General features: G+C 40.3%; 1 protein-coding gene across 3 annotated transcripts in view; it reads right to left on the bottom strand.

The window, feature by feature from the left end:
• Nucleotides 1-18,122, bottom strand: part of EPS15 (epidermal growth factor receptor pathway substrate 15) — a 52,808-nt gene that overhangs the window by 5,445 nt on the left and 29,241 nt on the right. For all 3 annotated transcript variants that reach the window (XM_082054495.1, XM_082054496.1, XM_082054497.1), the window contains exons 13-23: nt 17,079-17,151; nt 12,845-13,006; nt 12,037-12,234; nt 9,936-10,133; nt 9,301-9,378; nt 8,878-8,968; nt 7,412-7,447; nt 6,399-6,535; nt 5,211-5,280; nt 4,012-4,085; nt 3,338-3,500 (exon numbers count right to left, since the gene is read on the bottom strand). In XM_082054495.1, the coding sequence (XP_081910621.1) occupies nt 3,338-3,500; nt 4,012-4,085; nt 5,211-5,280; nt 6,399-6,535; nt 7,412-7,447; nt 8,878-8,968; nt 9,301-9,378; nt 9,936-10,133; nt 12,037-12,234; nt 12,845-13,006; nt 17,079-17,151 (1,280 nt within the window). The remainder of the gene's footprint in view (nt 1-3,337; nt 3,501-4,011; nt 4,086-5,210; nt 5,281-6,398; nt 6,536-7,411; nt 7,448-8,877; nt 8,969-9,300; nt 9,379-9,935; nt 10,134-12,036; nt 12,235-12,844; nt 13,007-17,078; nt 17,152-18,122) is intronic.

Here is an 18,122-nt window from a genome sequence, read left to right as displayed (position 1 = left end):
CTGACTGCCTGGGAGAAGAGCCCAATCCCCACCTGGCTAGAACTGCCCTTCAGGTAGTTCTAGAGAGTGCTGAGCTCACCTCTGAGCCTCCTCTTGTCCAGACTAAACAAGCCCAGCTCCCTCAGCCTCTCCCCATAGGGCTTGTGTTCAAGTCCCTTCCCCAGTCTTGTTGCTCTTCTCTGGACCCGCTCCAGCACTTCAATGTCTTTCCTGACCTGAGGGGCCCAGAACTGAACACAATACTCCAGGTGTGGCCTCCCCAATGCAGAGCACAGGGGAAGGATCACTGCCCTCGTCCTGCTGACCACGCTGGTTTGGATACAGGACAGGATCCCATTGGCCTTCTTGGCCACCCGGGCACTCTGATGGCTCATGTTGAGCTTCCTGTCCATTAGTCCCCCAGGTCCCTTTCTGTCTGACTGCTCTCCAGCCACTCTGTGCCCAGCCTGGAGCGCTGCAGGGGGTCGTTTTGGCCAAAGGGCAGGACCCGGCATTGGCCTTGTTGAACTTCATCCCATTGGAATCAGCCCATTTTTCCAGTCTATCCAGATCCCCCTGCAGAGCCTCCTGCCTTCCACCAGATCGACACTCCCTCCCAACTCTGTGTCATCGGCAAATTTGCTGATGATGGTCTCAATCCCCTCATCTAAATCGTCAATAAAGATGTTAAACAGGACTGGACCCAACACCGACCCCTGGGGAACACCACTAGTGACTGGCCGCCAGCTGGATGTGGCCCCATTCACCAGCACTCTCTGGGCCCGGCCCTCCAGCCAGTTCTTAACCCAGCAGAGAGTACACTTGTCCAAGCCACGGGCTACCAGGAGTATATTATGGGAGACAGTGTCAAAGGCCTTGCTGAAGTCCAGATAGACCGCATCTACCGCTTTCCCCTCATCCACCAGGTGGGTCACCTGACCAAAAGGAGATCAGGTTGGTCAGACAGGACCTGCCCCTCCTAAACCCATGCTGGCTGGGTCTGATCCCTTGTCCATCCTGAAGGTGCTGTGTGATTCCATTCAGGATGATCTGCTCCATAACCCTGCCAGGCACCGAGGTCAGGCTGACAGGCCTGGAGCTGCCAGGGTCAGCTTTGCAGCCCTTTTTGTGGACTGGGGTAACATTGGCCAATTTCCAATCATATGGGACCTCCCCAGTGAGCCAGGACTGTTGGAAGATGATGGAGAGCGGCTTGGCGAGCTCTTCCGCTAGCTCCCTCATCACCCCAGGATGGATCCCATCTGGTCCCATTGACTTGTGAGGATCCAGATGGCTCAGTAAGTCACCAACTATTTCCTCCTGGAATACAAGGGGCCTATTTGGGTTCCTGTCTCTGTCGACCACCTCCAGAGGCCAGCTGTCCTGAGGGCCACCTGTCTTACTGGTAGAAACTGAGGCAAAGTAGGTATTAAGTACCTCAGCTTTCTCCTCATCTTTGTTAACTATATTTCCCTCAAAGTCCAACAGAGAATGGAGGTTTTCCTTGCCTCTCCTTTTGTTATTAATGTATTTAAAGAAGGACTTTTTATTATCCCTGACAGAATTGGCCAAATTAACTTCAAATTGCACTTTTGTTTCCCTGATTTTTTTCCTGCATGATCTAGCCATTTTCATAAATTCTTCAGAAACAGCCAGCCCTTTTTTCCACAGTCAGTAAACTCTCCTTTTATTTCTGATTTCCTTCGGAATCTCCCTGTTTAGCCGAGCCGGTTGTCCTCCCCGCCGGCGAGCCTTTCGGCACACTGGTATAGCCTGCCTATAGCCTTTCGGCACACTGGTATAGCCTGTCTATAGCCTTTCGGCACACTGGTATAGCCTGCCTATAGCCTTTCGGCACACTGGTATAGCCTGCCTATAGCCTTTCGGCACACTGGTATAGCCTGTCTATAGCCTTTTGGCACACTGGTATAGCCTGTTCCTGTGCACTCAAACCTCCTGCTTGAAGCGTGTCCGACCCTCCTGGGCCCCTTGTTTTTAAGCACTGTTTCCCAGGGTATGCTCTGAACTAGACTTCTGAATAGGCAAACATCTGCCCTCTGGAAGTCCAGTGCAGAGGTTTTATTAAAGGCTCTCCTTGCATCTCTGAGTATTGAAAATTCTATTATTTCATATTTCCATTAGGAAAATTAATTATTTGGAATGGTTATCAAGGTAACCACAGAATCATTTTGAACACGTGCAAATGAAAACAGGCCACTTTTTTCTGTTCATCCATTGATAAGGATGCTGCTGTTCCACTCTGAAAGTGCATCTGTTCACCACAGCATAGCCACTCCTATACAATGGGTTCATAAATCCTTTTTGTGTTTTAAGTAAGGACCAGGGTAAGAGGAAATGCTATGAAATATTCAAATTACCATCACTTGTCAACTGTTTTAATGTTATTTAAAATGAAACTGACTACTTGCAAGGCATGAACATGAACCAGATCTCACACCAACATCAGAAATTAAACACCTCAGTTTAAACCCTACTATTAATATTCCTACATATACTGTGTTTCACTTCTTCTGAGGAAAAAGATGAATACACGTTTAAGTTTCATGCTACAGTTTTCCAAAACATTCATCCATATAGGATAATAGTAAAAAGATGCAGTAGTTTTTAAAGCAAATGAAACTAAGCACAGAAACTTAGAAAGGAATACTAGCAATATATTTTCCAATCTATGCAAAAAAAAAAATTGAGAGTGAGGAGCCTGCTGTAACATGGGCTTGTTGCAACCACAAGAAGGTGTCGTCGTCTTTGATAACCATGGCCTTTTCTGGAAAGCAGGGTGGTTTGTGTCAGAGTAGACCAGAGGACTCAGCTCTCACTGAACACAAAACAGCCCAGGAAACTCAGGTTTTTTGACTACGACATTGGCCAGGTTCACTGACACGGACCGCTGGGAAGACGTTCATCTGAAAGCCTGAGGCAGTCATTTAACCCTATTTAATTCATTTTGCATTAAAACTAAAGGGTTTGCAATGAATGGAACACACTTCATGCATAATTTAATGCAAGATTCACAATGTGTCACATTAGTAACCATTTCATTTGCAGCCAAGCTATGTTCTTGCAGATACTTGTAATAACTCTGTTTTTGCTTGTTTTCTAAATCCTTTCTTTCTTCAAGAAAAAAAAAAAAACAACAACAACAAAACCAAACCAGCCTATGATCCCAAACACCATGAAAAATTCAACTGAGGAAACTGCCCAAGATAAGGAACAGACTTATTTCACATCTTGCTCAGTCATTCTAAATTCAGACACTTGACCATCCCCTCATAATTACTGACCTACTGCCAATATCAAAGCAACTAATTGTCAACAACTTCTCTGTGTCCACTCTTACCAGGGGGTGGTGGGCAGGGCCTTGTGGGTGTTCCTGTTTTCGGGGGCAATGCAGGAGGAACATCCTCATTTTTAGCTGGTGGTTCCTCAAATAAGTTTTTAGTTATGATCACGCTGTTGGCAGAACCCGATGTGGAAGAGCTAAAGGGATCCTCGTTGTTGGTCTTCAACAAAGAAAACAGCAACATACACATTTTCAGTGCAATTCTAGTATGCTTCCCCTTCTCATCATGCAATATTTATTTAGAACTAAAAGGCTGGACTAATGCAAAAAGCAAACACTTTTGTTTGGTTTTAACATCATCCACATACTTCAGGAGATTAGAAATAAAGAAAAATCAGGAATGGTTACTGTGCACAGCAATAGAAAGTTGAGCACAGTTAAACATGCAAAAGTAATACAGCTCCTGTTAAACTCATTTTTTTCCCTTAAGTAATTATAATATCACTTCAAATATAGAGAAAATAATTATAAAGCCACAAAGATTGCATTGCATTCTTTCCAGTGGAACTGCAGGACAATGCACTATAAAGACCTTTTTTCCAAGGAAGTCGGCCCTTATACATTTTTAGTAGTGGCAAAAAAGTAACAGAACTGGTGGCAGAGAGAGTAACCTACGTCTTGGTACCACAGAGTTTCATGTATTTTCTATGAACAGCAGTAGCTTCATATACCTTTGACAGCGTGCTGAAGTCAAAGCCTCCTCCGAAGGATTCATTTCCAAACACAGAGGCAAAGGGGTCGGTAGCTAAATACACAGAAATCAAGTCAACAGAATGAAATTAAAAGTTAAATATTTTAGAGGTTGACAAAAACCCTACAAGAAGAAAGCAACAGTTACATATTTTGCAGCATAGACTAATGCAAGTGAAATATTTTATGAAGTGGGAACTTTTAAGTTACTAATTAAAAATAATTCTCCTGAACAGGGAGTAATTCAAAAGAAGTACCAAGATTCCACTGAAAGTATCAAATAACCATACTACTGGATGTTTTGCTGAGATACATGTATGTATACACACAGAGGTATTTTTTTGTGTGCATACAGCCATATACATACAGAGACATATACATATATATATATATATATAAACATGAACAAGAACAAACTTCTGACTGTAGGATCACTTGTGAAATAAATTATCTAAACCTCATATACTCTCAATCTACTCCAACAGTACCTTTGCATTCTTATGTGCCTCAAAATATGTAAAATGTGCTATTCTACTCTAGAGCAAGAAGTCCATTGGCTTTACCAATACTCGCTTCTGCATCTCCAGAAAACAGCATTTTGTTCCCTACAATTGACCTGAACAGGTTTACAACATGAAATCACACACAGATTAATGTTTTGGATTATCATTGTCAGTGCAACTTGGGAAAATAGCAGATTAGAGTCTTCTCCAAAACATCTTTATCTCTCAGATGACAGAGGATCGTAGCGAAACAGAAGGGACAAACTTTAACAGTAAAAATTATTGATGAAGTAGTTGTTCTATGCCACATCTCCCTTGTATGTTACTTAGAAAGTAACATGAAATCTTTCAAAACAATCCAAATGGGTAGCAGCACGACCATTCAAAGAGTCCAACGCTTAGATCAGGATATTTCACCAGTGTTTGGTAAGGCAGAGGAACATTTTAGCAGTATCAGCGTTCAGTGATACGCACTGCAGATATGAGACAGTTTTACTTTATAAAAATACCCCCCTGCAAACTTGCACCTTATGTCATACTTTACATGAAAATCCAGGAAAAGTAGGAAATCCCTAAAATGCTCCATTGCAAATTCAGTTAAAAGACTAGAAACAAAAATGAGCAAAACAAAATAAAAATAAACCCCAGGAAGTCTGACATGTATAATCTGCTTTTACCTGGATCATTTGATGTAGTAACAGTTGTTCCACCAGGAGCAAAAGGGTCATTCTTCTTTGATATCTCTGTCTAAAATTAAAAAATGTCTTTGGAGGGAAATTTGTTTTTCAGCTTAAAATATTCCTATTTCTAAGAATACAATCACTATCTTAACTTAGAAGTTTTAAGATAAAGTATTATGGAAGTAGCTTTTACCAGTATCAGTAAACAAGACTGTCAACAGAAACTCCTCCTCAAAACAGCAATTAATGCTTTCAAAGGAAAAAAGATACAATATGTGCGTATACTTCTACCCATTTTACACACACACAAAAAACTGGAAGTGAAGAATGAACAGAAGCAGAACTGAGGAGGAAAGGAGATGGCAAAAGGATAAGAGACAAACTTATGACATGAAGAATTTCAGCTTCTTAGATTGTTTGTCTATCAGCCCTAAATATTATCTCATGTTCATCAAGTTCCATCCTACACCAGAGAAGGTTTCATGCCCAACTCTACCTTATTACAGGCTCAAGACTAATCCATAACTGCTTAGTTGTAATGTGAATAGCTGAAAGATATACCCAAGTATACCTGAACGGGGTACCTTCAGTAAGAAACTCCACATTATGAGAGGGCTTCAGTGACTCTTATTAAAAAAACAGACAAAAAAACCCACCCACAAACCAAAACAAACCAACAAATAAACAAAACCACAGAAAACCCAACAGAACCCAAGCAACATACACCTATGCAACAATTTGTCTTTTCAGAGGGGAAACCCCATACCACATCAGATTTCAGATAAGATATGTAACATACTTATTGATCCTATAAGCTTTGGAGGCAAAAGTCAAATGTCTCAACATAACTTGGCAAGATCAGTCTCAGGTTTCTTCCAATGTTTAGTAAGTTCTGCCAGCTACCAATAGAGCTTAGTTCTTGATTCTCAAATGTTGTTACAATAAAGCAATAAAGCTCCACACTGAAACATTTTAAAAATGTGTTTATTTTTGCTTTTGTTTCATCTGTAACTACATCTAGAAAATAGGACACAAAAGACAAGACAAAGCCATGGGGTAAGAGGTAACCTTTTACCTATATGATTTCTGAATATCAGCTTTTTAAGGTGTGTCCCAATGTACAAAAAAGGTTATTTTGTCCAACTCATCTACAGAAGGAATTAAAAGAAATGCTACCAAACTTACTGTGATATTATTGCTGTTGTCTGCAGTGCTAAATGGATCAGTGCCAGCAGTCACAAAAGGATCACTGGAGGATTGTTTGAAAAAACAGTCAGCTGCAAAAGGATCTGAGCCTTTGAAGGGATCACCACCAAAGGGATCTGAAAGGTAAACATCTCGTTAACATTTCTGCCACCTTTACTAAGCTTGATATTTAAAACCTAAACATTATATTGCTTTTTTCATACTGCAAGACGGTGACGCACTTAAGACCAAGGATCTCTGAAGTATGAAATTAATCTCTAAATAATTTGTATTCTGTGATTCAAAACATTAGACAAGCCAACACTTTCTGCACATCATTAAAACTCTGGATGCTGCCAGTGGTTCAGTTCCAGGATCACCTGAGCATAGAGATTCTTCAACCAAGCCCCCTAAAAATGAAGCATTTTACAAAAACTTGTGTTTCTCAGAACTCTCCTACCCTCTTCTCCCTCACTCCCCAGACAAAATGGATGTTCTTTTATTTGGCACCTGGTGCACAATGTTATTTTGCTAGAGCCTTCCTACCAGCCATTTTGCTGCTTCATCACCAGTAACTCTGTTCAGGACCAAGAAGAGAACGCAATGATGTTGCCTATACAGCCTGTCCACCTGGAGAGACTTCCCACCTTTACAATATTTCGTTCTAAAGAAAGTTGGTAAGTTAAGAGCCTTTAAAGGAGTACGGTCCTACCTGTTTCCATACAAGAAAGGCAGCGAGAGTTCTGGCCTCCTGTTCACCACTTTCATACACTCAAATCCCAACTGAAGATACTTCTAACAGCGAGAGAACTTCACTGGCAATGGGCTTCTCTGAAGAGCTTTAACACAAGCAGCCAGCTGCTACTGCCGTATGTTTATCTATCCTACGGTGACTTTGGGGACATTTCCATCTTTTTTGTGCTGAATGTGGTAACACTTTCTTTCCCCCACATACTCTTTGAGCAGGAATCATTTAGAAAAACAAACACATTAGAAGCTACAAAGTTACTTACCAATTTTCCCAAAAGGGTCATCTTTGAAGGGATCACCTGTTTTAGAAAAGAAAAAAGTAACTTATCATGCAGCATGTCCTCCAGTGGAAGCCTTTTGGATACAAACTCATTTCTAGAGCTAGAATTTAAACAACTCTCCCTCAGAGGAACAGTTTCACTATTTTCAGTGGAACTACAAGAACTAGCATTAGACAAAGCAAATATTCATTAAGTAATTCCTTACCACCATGAAACACACATAAAAGCAGCCATCTCAAAGATACGTCTCTGTTGGCTACTGTCAGTAAACACCCACATTATGCAGTATTTACCAGCGCTGTAATCCAGACAAACCACTGACAGAAGTTTAGTCCCAGTTTTGATTAATTCTGACAGGTGCTGTGGATGGTAGCACCTAAGTGCTCATTCCTGTACCGAAGCGATGGTGCTATTTGTATCACTTCTACTCCCTCATCTACCTCTAAGAGACATCGATGTATTTTCTCCTAGCTGTAGGTTTCTACCCCGGAACATCACTGAGCACACAAAGCCCATAAGATTGGTGACTAACAGATGCAGCTTTCTCCTCTGGAAGAAAGGCCGTGCCGAGTGCTGTGAGTAGGACCACTTCACTATCAACAAAAAAAATCAAACAATATCTACACAAAAACATTCAAGCTGTTTTAAAGTAGCTTGATTTATCCATTAGAAGTATTAAATATGCACTGACATTATTTCAGAAGCCAAGTGATCTGAAACAAATTTAGCTTATTTTCCCTCTGAAGCGATAAGAGCTAAATTGATCAGACAGACCATGTTGATTCTGAAAGCATGTAAAATCATATTAAAGTGGCTGAAAACATCTGCTTCAGCAGTTAATCCAAATTAACTCCCCTTCTCCAAGTGGCTCCACATAGACAGATCACTTCTTCCAACATCAAAGGAAAAAATAAAAATCAGAGCAGCAGCATTCGTAAGTGGTAAGTTCTGAAAATAAAGCACAGCACTTCCGCAAGACAAACAGATGGTGCAGTCCCACATTACCTTTCTCTGAGTGCCAAACTCACCATAAGTAGGCCACAGCCATTCACTCTCAACCACCCACACCCTCCCCACCCCACAGCTCACTGAACCCTCGGCTGATCTGTTTGTGGATCTGGGCTGCAAATTAAACGAGCGACAGCACGTGTTATTGCAAGTATGCCCACCCCTTTGAGAGGAAAAGGCAACCTCTAGGGAGTGGGGGCAGAAAGAAAGGGAAAAAAAAAAAGAAAATATTCTAAAAATTCAATTTTCACAGGTAATTAGAAAGTCCAGATGAAGGAAGGACAAACAACCTGAACTCTCCTTTCCATAATTTCTATTTTTGTAATGCTATTGGCTCCACACTCCTGTCACCCAAACACCTCCACATTTCTTCTACAAAGAGCAGTTCCAAGGTGACAAGACCTGTTTCTGCAAATGTGCACCTAGAAAAGTTCACTTACTGTCAACAAAAGGGTCAGACTGGAAGAACTCTAAGCTGGCTTCAGAAACTAGATCAGGCAACGGATGAGATTCAGCATCAAATGGATCTTCCTAGGCAATGAAATAGGAGGAGAGAAAGGAATTAAATTTATAAGATGTGCAGGATGAAAAACACATCGTCTCGTGTTACCATTTAGTGGTTTGTTAAGGCTAAAAAAAGGGACAGCTAGAATTCTACAAAATTCATCAACAGAGTTGCAAAGTATTTCTCAACAACCACCTGCCTGCTACATGAGATGAAACGTTTTCATAACATCACACTCTAAATAAAAATAAGTGACAATTTTATTTTTCTGTTGTTCTGTGACCATCATGCAAGTGACGTGATACAAGCCTGAAACAGTTTCTTTACTTTTTCCTCCTCCAAATCTGAAGAAACTCACTTTTTTGGGAGCAGTTGCAGCTGGGGTCTCCTTCTCTTCCTCCACAACAGGGGCTGTTGTTTCAGGACTATTCCTCACCTGTAGAGGGATAAAAGCAATTCACCACAACGAAGTAAACAGCAGACTACTCGATACAGAATCACAGAATACACACCATTTTAAGTATTAAATAGCTACAAACATACTAAAGGATACTTCAAGAGGTTCTTACTTATTATAGAACACAACAAAATGTTCCATAAATCTTGTGAAAGTTTAAAAAAGAAAATCAATCAAGAATCTACTGGGACATACGGAGGCACATTTAAAGCAAGACAGCTTTAGATTTTCTGTACTATTCCTTATTCCATGGAGACAGCTGCTTTCCTTTAATGTTAATTCTACTATTCCATTTATGGTATTTTGCTTGGAAACAAACACAGAAATTTTTTTATTGACACTTTCTAGGCAAGCTAAAATTGCATCCTTTTCTGCTTATCAACTTTCAGATAGCTGAAACATAGTCCCTCAGAATAACACCCTGAAATGTCACTTGTGCCAGTGTTTAAAAATATCATCAATCTTGATACATTCTTAACTTGTTCCAACTTCACAGCTGCATTGCATCACGATCAAACAGGCAAAACACTACTCACTGGAGACACACTGTTTATTTGTTCATCTTCTGCTATACTTTCCCTTTCAGCATTCTCATTAAGGTTCGCAGTTTCGCTGCTGCTGTTGCTAAGACTAGAATGATCCGCAGTTCCATTAACAAGTGTATTATGTGGCTCAGAGTGCCAACTAGACTGGTTGTTTTCCAACTCTTTGAGCTCGAGAAGCTTTGTCTGCACCTGTAAACACATAAATGTATACACATCAGGATGGCAGCACACAGAAGCCATCCTCTCTTAACTATGAGATGGAAGTTATGTATCTGAAATTCTTACTTCCAAAAACAAATATTATAAAAACCATGTTCTTTCAATCGAAGGATGAAATTTGAGAGATGAACACAAATCCGATTTAGAAGAGATATAATGTGGTTGAAGGACAGATCTGAGAACCTTCTCCAGCAGAGGAAGCGGACTGCACCACTGCCAACACCAAGACTTCTTGCTTTGTTCCTACGCTAACTCATAAGAAGAATTTGAGGTTTTTTGTTTGTTTGGGATGGTGTTTGCTTTTGTTTGAGCTTTTGTGTGTTTTGTTTGTTTTTTTAAATTATGTATTTGCAATTGCCTTAAACTCTAAATTAAAAAGGCTGCTTTATCAGAATTCTCATCTTCCAAGAAGAAAAACCACGAGTTCATTATCTCCTCCCACACGACCTTTGAAGTCCACAAAATCCACAGTACGTCTTCCTAAGTGGACGTTACATTCACATGTTATTATTTCAGCAATATGCCTAATGCAGTGCCCCCCAGCAAACTTTACAACCAACTTGTCAGTTATGAAGGGATTCTTGGACTGGGCGGATTATGCAGAAGGATGAACACAGTTCAGATGCTTAGGTGTCCAGATCCCACTGACTTCTGCTATGTCAGTCACCTAATGGAGTTTGCCTTGCCTTGGTATGTGTCACAAGTCCGGTGGCAGCAAAGGCAACACCAGGAGTCTTTCAAATACACTGACCCACAAATAATGTTTCATTATTTGTGAGCCAAGAGCAATAAAACCAAGAGTACTGACATAAAAACTATCAAAACCCCAATGTCTGTAGTACAGTCAGGCATAACCCCTTCCATTATCAACCTCAAATCTGTTCATTGCAAGGACCTGTTGCTAGTATATTAAAATAGCACAACCTGTTCTCTACCTGCGATGGAACAATGGAAAAATCCATGTGTTTACTTCTCAGTTTCTAAACCTCCAAGTCAAATTTAATAATATTTACTAATATGTTATAAGGCTCTTCAACAGAAGAAAGTGTTCTTGCACAAACACTAGCAATGGAAGTCTTGAGGAAAAAAAAATTGTTAACAAGTTACAGACCTGAGCTGTATGAAACGACCAAGCCAAAAGTCAGCCGTTTCTAGGGTTCAAAGGCAATAGGAAGGTTTTTCACTTTGTGTTTAACTTGGCAATGACGTGACTGGCTAATACATTAGAGAGCTGGCAAGTCAAAGGAGGATAATGATGAGGAAAGGGTGTGCAAGCTAACGCATCACTGAAGTAATAATAAATCACTGATTACAGACAGGAGCTAAAAGTTTCCTTTAACGTAATGGCAGACACTTCGAAGCACAGTTCTGTGCTTCAAAACCAGCACAACCATCTCTGCACGTCTCAGTATCTTGTCTCAATCCAATTTACTCTTACATTCACCTTACTTTCCCCCTTCAACACTGCACTAAGCAAATGTTATTAGTAATTTTCTACTGACATCACATCAACTAAAGAATAGTGAGAGCACACCCCAGGCCATGGCTGAGGAAGAAAGCTGAAGTGACTCCTGAACACAGAGAATTTGAACAAGCATTACAAATTTTTCATTCATTACATTGAGACAAATTATTTATGAAGTATAACAAGTTAATCCTTTTTTATTAAAAAAACTTGGAGAAAAATCATGAAGTATTTTGAGTGACCTGAGTCAGCCTCCAATAATCCTAACCGTGACTAGCATAGAACACGTGTGAGCAACTACAGACATGAGCAAACAGCAAAGAAAAAGGAAAACAATGCCTTCCCCTTAAGAAAAAACACACTAAAGGTTGTCAGCTACATTTTTTTTTGTCTTTCACACTGCCTTACTGAATGGATTTCCTGCTGTGAATCCTGCAGATGTTGCTGAAGAGGCCCCAGCTGTGCTCTCCCAGACTCTATGCAATGCTCCAGCTCGGCCGTTTCTTGCTGCAGGCGACTCAGCTCCTCCTGAGCTTTGGTCAGTTCGTCTTCATACGCTGAAATCTTTGATTCCTGGCTTGTTATTTCAGCCTTCAGCACGGCAATCTAAAGCATGGACAAATATTTCAAAGCCACATAAAAAAAACCCCCACACCTCCAAAAACATCCAAATACTATTCTTTATGACCAGAAAAAGTAAACACCTCATAGCTATTGCAGAGATGATAGATCACATCTGAATGAAAGGCTAGCTCCCTATTGGTCTCAATAAGATCACAGTATTCTAGCTGTTTTCCTGACCAACACAGATATTTCCAATACTGTAAATACCTTTTCAGACCTTAAAGAAATACCATAGCTTTATAGTACTAAAAAACTATCTAACCATAAGATGATTTTTTTTAACCGCTAAGAAATCAGTCCCAGTAATTAGTGCTTCTAATTACACTTATATTGTATTACAAATTTGCATTATTTGTTTGCACGTAAGCTTGTGTGCAAGTATAGCTCGGTAAATTTGTTGACACACCAATCCTAAATTAGGAGGTCACTGAAGTGACGTATTTCCTGTTCTCTGTTGGCGTCAAAATCTCGACACTGAGGCTGTTTCTCCATTAAAGGTTTTTCCTCCTGCCCCAACAACTGGAACGCCGCAAGGCTCAGTTCTTCAAGATGAGGCATTTGCTCTTTCAGGGGCCATCACCAGAGACCTTACCAGACGGGCCTCCTCTGCACACTTGTGCCTGATGTCATCCAGCTGCTCTTCCAACTTGGCCTTCTGCTCGTTGAGGTCGTGAAGGATTTCCTGTGCTTCCTGCTTCTGGGCTTGCAGCTTCTGCAGGTTATTGCTCTCCCGTTTTACTTCATCTTGTAGATCCTGTAACAGAACAGATCAGCTTTGCATTGATCCCTCTCTCCTAACCACGGAACTCCACAGCATAAACAGCACTGTTAACTCGGATTTCAAAGTATCAACAAATTCTTTCAAACGCTTGCAATTATTACAAGTCAGACAAGCAAGCGTTCTCAAACTCTAATTGTAAGACATATAAATAATCCGGTTATTCGCTTTTTCTTTGGTAAAAAGAATCTCTCTGAAATACTGAAGATGATGCAGAGATTAACTCTCTTACTCAGAGAAGTGAGGGTTTCGTTTTGAATTCAGAAGTGGTCTTTAATCAGGCTGCTACGTGGTCTCTCTCCTGTGTTTCAGCAGTATGTTTTACTGAGTTCCTTAAGAGAAACTCTTTATTCTGCCGCTTCCCCCTTCGAAAACACATGTCCAAAAGAGGAACTTGTTTTATTCAACATGGTAAACGACCAAGCCAGTGCATTATTAACTCCAGTGCTCTCCTTTCTAGAACTGCCGTGCCTCTAATTTGTCAAAAATCAGCCAAAAACTTATTTTCCACGTACCAGTACTGGTAAGAAACGCACATTCCTTACACAACAATATCGCATCTTTTAATTTATGGAACAGTAGTAAGTATGCATCTTGTGTTCCAAGTACATCAAGTAGCATCATATAATAATCAGTTCATTTCTGAGCAACAGGAATGGTTATACTTCAACAAACCACAGAGATAACATTGAAAAAAATGTCAAAAAAAGAATTCAGGAAGAAGAAAGAATCGTCAAAGTCAAGAGGAAGATACAATACAAGGAGATCAAAAGGATTAATACAAAAGGAAAAGTATTAGATGAAAAGAGAAGACTGCAGCCTCTGACAAAATATGGTAATTGTAGGAGGAATCACGAAAAACAGCAACAAAAAAAAGAGAGAGAAAGGAAAATGAAGGAATTTCTGATTAGATCATATAATTGTGTGCTGCTCTAGCTCAAGATCCTGTTGTCTTTTTTTTAGTGGTGTTTTGTCTGGGATTTTTTGGGTGAGAGTGCTAGTTTATCCACGTGTGTTAACACCTCCAGATAATCAAGACAAAAAGCCAGACAGAACTAGGAAGGCGTATGGTGCAGCAGTCAGATGCTCCGCAAATAGGTGACCCTAACAAAACTGTGAGACTGCCTCAAGAAACATCATAGGATACGTTTGTGGGAAAACAAAAAATAAAAAAAAAGTAAACCAAACAAAACACACAAAATCCGCCACCCAAAACCCCCCAAATCAAATGTGAAGTTCAGTAAAGGGTATATGACTGATGTACAGCAGTCAGACTAGGTGAATGACTGATTATTTCTAGTTTATGAAAGACAAAGCAGCACACACACACAAAGCTTTTACAGCAGGCTGGGACAATTGGGAGACTCCTGACCCATTCATTTTTGACATTGCTTTGGAAAGCAAGTACCAGCTGACACTCGAACGACGAGGGAAAAAGCAACCGTTTAAAGAGATTTCAGTCTCCTTTCTCTGAAAAGAAGCAAGAATTCACATGCACGCAAGCTGAGTATAGATCACCCCCCGCCTTGCTTCTGTTCCTTGAATCCCAATGTCGGTGCTGGGCACAGTGGTAGAGAAGCACTGAAGAGACCTGACTGAGCCTGATGGCTCCCAGGAGAGAGAAGAGGGAAAAAACCACGACCAAAACACAAATGTGCTCACATAACTATTCCAAAATTAGAGGCCAGAGTAGACACGACACACAGAACTGGGGATAATACTTAAAGATACATCCTCATGAAGTAAACGAAGCTTCAGTCAAGCTTTGATTTCTCAGCAGAGAAGCAGTATCTTAATGTTCAAGCACTCTGTGAGATTCTATATAAAAGACCATTAACATATTTGACGTCGTGCAAACTAGTGTTTTATGGTAATACTAATCTTTGCATTAGATTTGCAATCATTATAACCCTCCATGCTGATGTAGTGTAGGGCAAGGCAAGTCTAGAGATCTGTATTTCCACAGACAGACTGTGGATTTAATAGCTTGCCGGCCTGTACTTCTCAAAATGATCCAAGTGCTAAGGACCAGTAAACCTGAAAGAGCACAGAAAAGTTCAACTTCACTGACTTTCTAATGGCTTTGGTGCATGGCCACAAAGAAAGAATCACAGTATCACAGTATGTTTGGGATTGGAAGGGACCTCAAAAGATCATCTAGTCCAGTCCCCCTGCTGGAGCAGGAACGCCCAGGTGAGGTCGCACAGGAACATGTCCAGGCGGGTTTGAATGTCTGCAGAGAAGGACAATCCAATGCTGAGTGGGATACTCAGAGTATAAATCCATCATTCTCTCCCTCCTCCCATACAAATCAGTTCAATCCATCACAGATCATGGCTATATTTTAGATTAGTATTTGTGTCCATGGAAATAATTCTGGTATCAGAAATCCAGGAGCGTGATGCCACGAAACCAGCTTGATCCAAGGTGGCAGATTAGAACTCACTGGTGGTTTTGTGCACCACCTTTAGAAATGTCACCTTTAGAATAAAACCAGAAGAAAAAAGCATGACGTAAAGATATTCTTAGCCTGTCACCACTGGTCTCTGAAGTTCTAGACAGTTTCCTGAAACATGCAGGTCCTCTAACATTCAGGTGCAAGCAAGGGATCAAGGATGAGGGGCCAACAGCTGAAATAAATGCTGCAGCCATGTCCCATTTGATCCTGATGGTTTCTCATTTTTCTGACGAGCCAGTGACAGACTGTTCCTTTTGCGCAGACTGACAGTGCCCTATAACGTTATATCTAACAAGGGACAAATATCTTGTGTGATCACTAAGAGGTTAAAGGCCTGAGACAATAGCTTCCAACATTACTGCTCTAGATACAGTGACTTAATTGTCCTGTGATGCTGCTGACTATCAAACACTAAACACATCCTGATGATGCTAACAGTGTAACATTAAAGGTAAGGTTTTTATTTAGCTTTATATACCTTTTGTGTAAAGGCACCAGAGAACTGAACCTTCACATGAACACACACAGATTCCAGAACACGCTAACAGAACCAGCAATACCTCTAAGAATTGTTAACGGTGTGAAAAGGTGATCTGCAGAGCGGGGAGGGGAAGGACCGAACCGAGACACGGGCAACTTCCGCTGGCATTCCTGCAGCTGCTGTGGTGACTAATAGGCCAGCATCTGATTATCTTCTGAAAGGTCAGACTATTAATTAGCACCAAGCTCTGAGGATATTAAAACAGCCAAGCACAAAATTCACAACGGTTGCACCACACTGGCTCTTTTTCTGCCCAACACAAAGTAAAATGCAGAAACCCTGCATAATTTGCTCTTAATCAAATAAATACTATTTAAAGCAAAAATTCCTAAAATAACTGTAGAAATAAATGTGAGCGATCAGATATGATACTGAAGAGTATTTCTTCTTAAGTCAGCAACTCCAGTTGCTTTTGCAGCTTAAAATTTAATTGAAATATTGCTTTGCAGCATTTAATTCAGAGCTTGGCCTGACTACGAGCACCCTAAACGCTAATGCTGAAGGTATAATTCTTAATCCCCATAAAACACTTGTACATTTTCAATCTTCTGATACTCTGGAAATTCAGTGTCATGCTTTTAAATCAAAATCAAACATTATTTTTAAAGTTCACTTATGCAGGCAAAATAAACTTGAAGCAACATTCATCTCAAACTGGTCATTGCTGTGACTCTTAAGAAGCAGCCCATATAAAAGCCCTCTTAATTCAGACACTTCAGTTTATTAATTTGCAGTGCTACAGTGCCTTCTTTAGTTTTAACTACACATTAGATAGCCTTGCTAAAAAAAAAGGAAAACAATTATCTTATAATGTTTTTAAATTTCTCCATGTCCTAAGAGGCTGCACATTTATAAAAACCGACACACCTATACCAACCCACATTCCTACAGAAAATACACTTCAAAGTACACTGATCTTCTTAGCCGCCCATTTTTTTCTTTTCACTGAATAAGTGACATGATCTAAAAAACTCAGTAATCCCACTGCCATTAAAGCACCATACGGTGCAATATCAGGTGTCTGAACAATAATTGTGTGTCTCATTTACCTGGACCTCACTTGTCCTCTGCTTGATGGTATCTTCTTTCTCCTTCAGGTCTTGCTCTACATTATTCTTTTCCCTAGAAGACCAGCAAACAATGCAAGAATACTTCAGAACATCAGCTACAGCAGGTACAGTTATCCAGCCCCCTAAGCCTGTATCTCTCTTTAAATACATGGTGAAACATCAAACACAAAAGATGTAAGGGATTTCTGCTTTCCAAATTATTTACGAGACAGAAGCCCGCATAAGCGTTCTGCATAAAAAACCCCTGTCTTTCCACCCAACTGCACTTCAGTGATAAGAATGGCTCAAAAATGGAAGGGGGCGGGAGGGAGAAATCAATGAAATCCTGTCTCCAGTGATCTCACTGTTGCTATGGAGCACTTGTCTAATGAAAACTGCTGGGAAAAGTGGGAGGGATTGCATCAGATTCCATCTATTAACCCCTGCAAACACAGCGATTCCTGAGTGAACAGCGGCTAGAAAACACTTCAGCAGGCCAACCTGGCTGATCAATGAATTTTGCCTATCAGATTTTAGATCTGTGTTGGTGAGCTCAGTCAGAACGAAGTTTAGTTTCTGGAATCGCCATCTGCCTGAAGACTCCATACGCGGCTATTTGCTGTGTCATATCAACTCTGTCTCTACAGACGTTTGTTCAAGTTTAAAAGCAACTACCGATGACAGGGGAATTATCATCAATAAATTCTTGGCAGTCAGACATAACAATAGCTTTATGAAAGGGAAAAAAACAAACCAAAACATAACCCAGAAGTGTTACTGTTTAAAAAAATTATGAGTGTTTATGTCTAGACAATATATGGAATCTTTTCACCCTTCACAGATGCAGAAAAGCATTAAGCATTAAAGTGTTAACACTATCTTCTGTATACAGAAATTTACTTTCATAAAGATTTTGTTAATAAATTAGCACACACATTAAAAGTTAGAATTTGAACAAAGAGAAATGCCACAGTGAAAAGCTATTGCTAGGTTACTAGTACGTATTGAAATCAAGGTAACTTCGTATTTTAATAGCAGCAGAAT

Source organism: Streptopelia decaocto (assembly GCF_964273445.1).
Source record: "Streptopelia decaocto genome assembly, chromosome: 5".
Classification (NCBI taxonomy): Eukaryota; Metazoa; Chordata; class Aves; order Columbiformes; family Columbidae; genus Streptopelia; species Streptopelia decaocto.
Note: the sequence above shows the minus strand (reverse complement) of the source record. Positions and strands in the feature narration are given on the sequence as shown.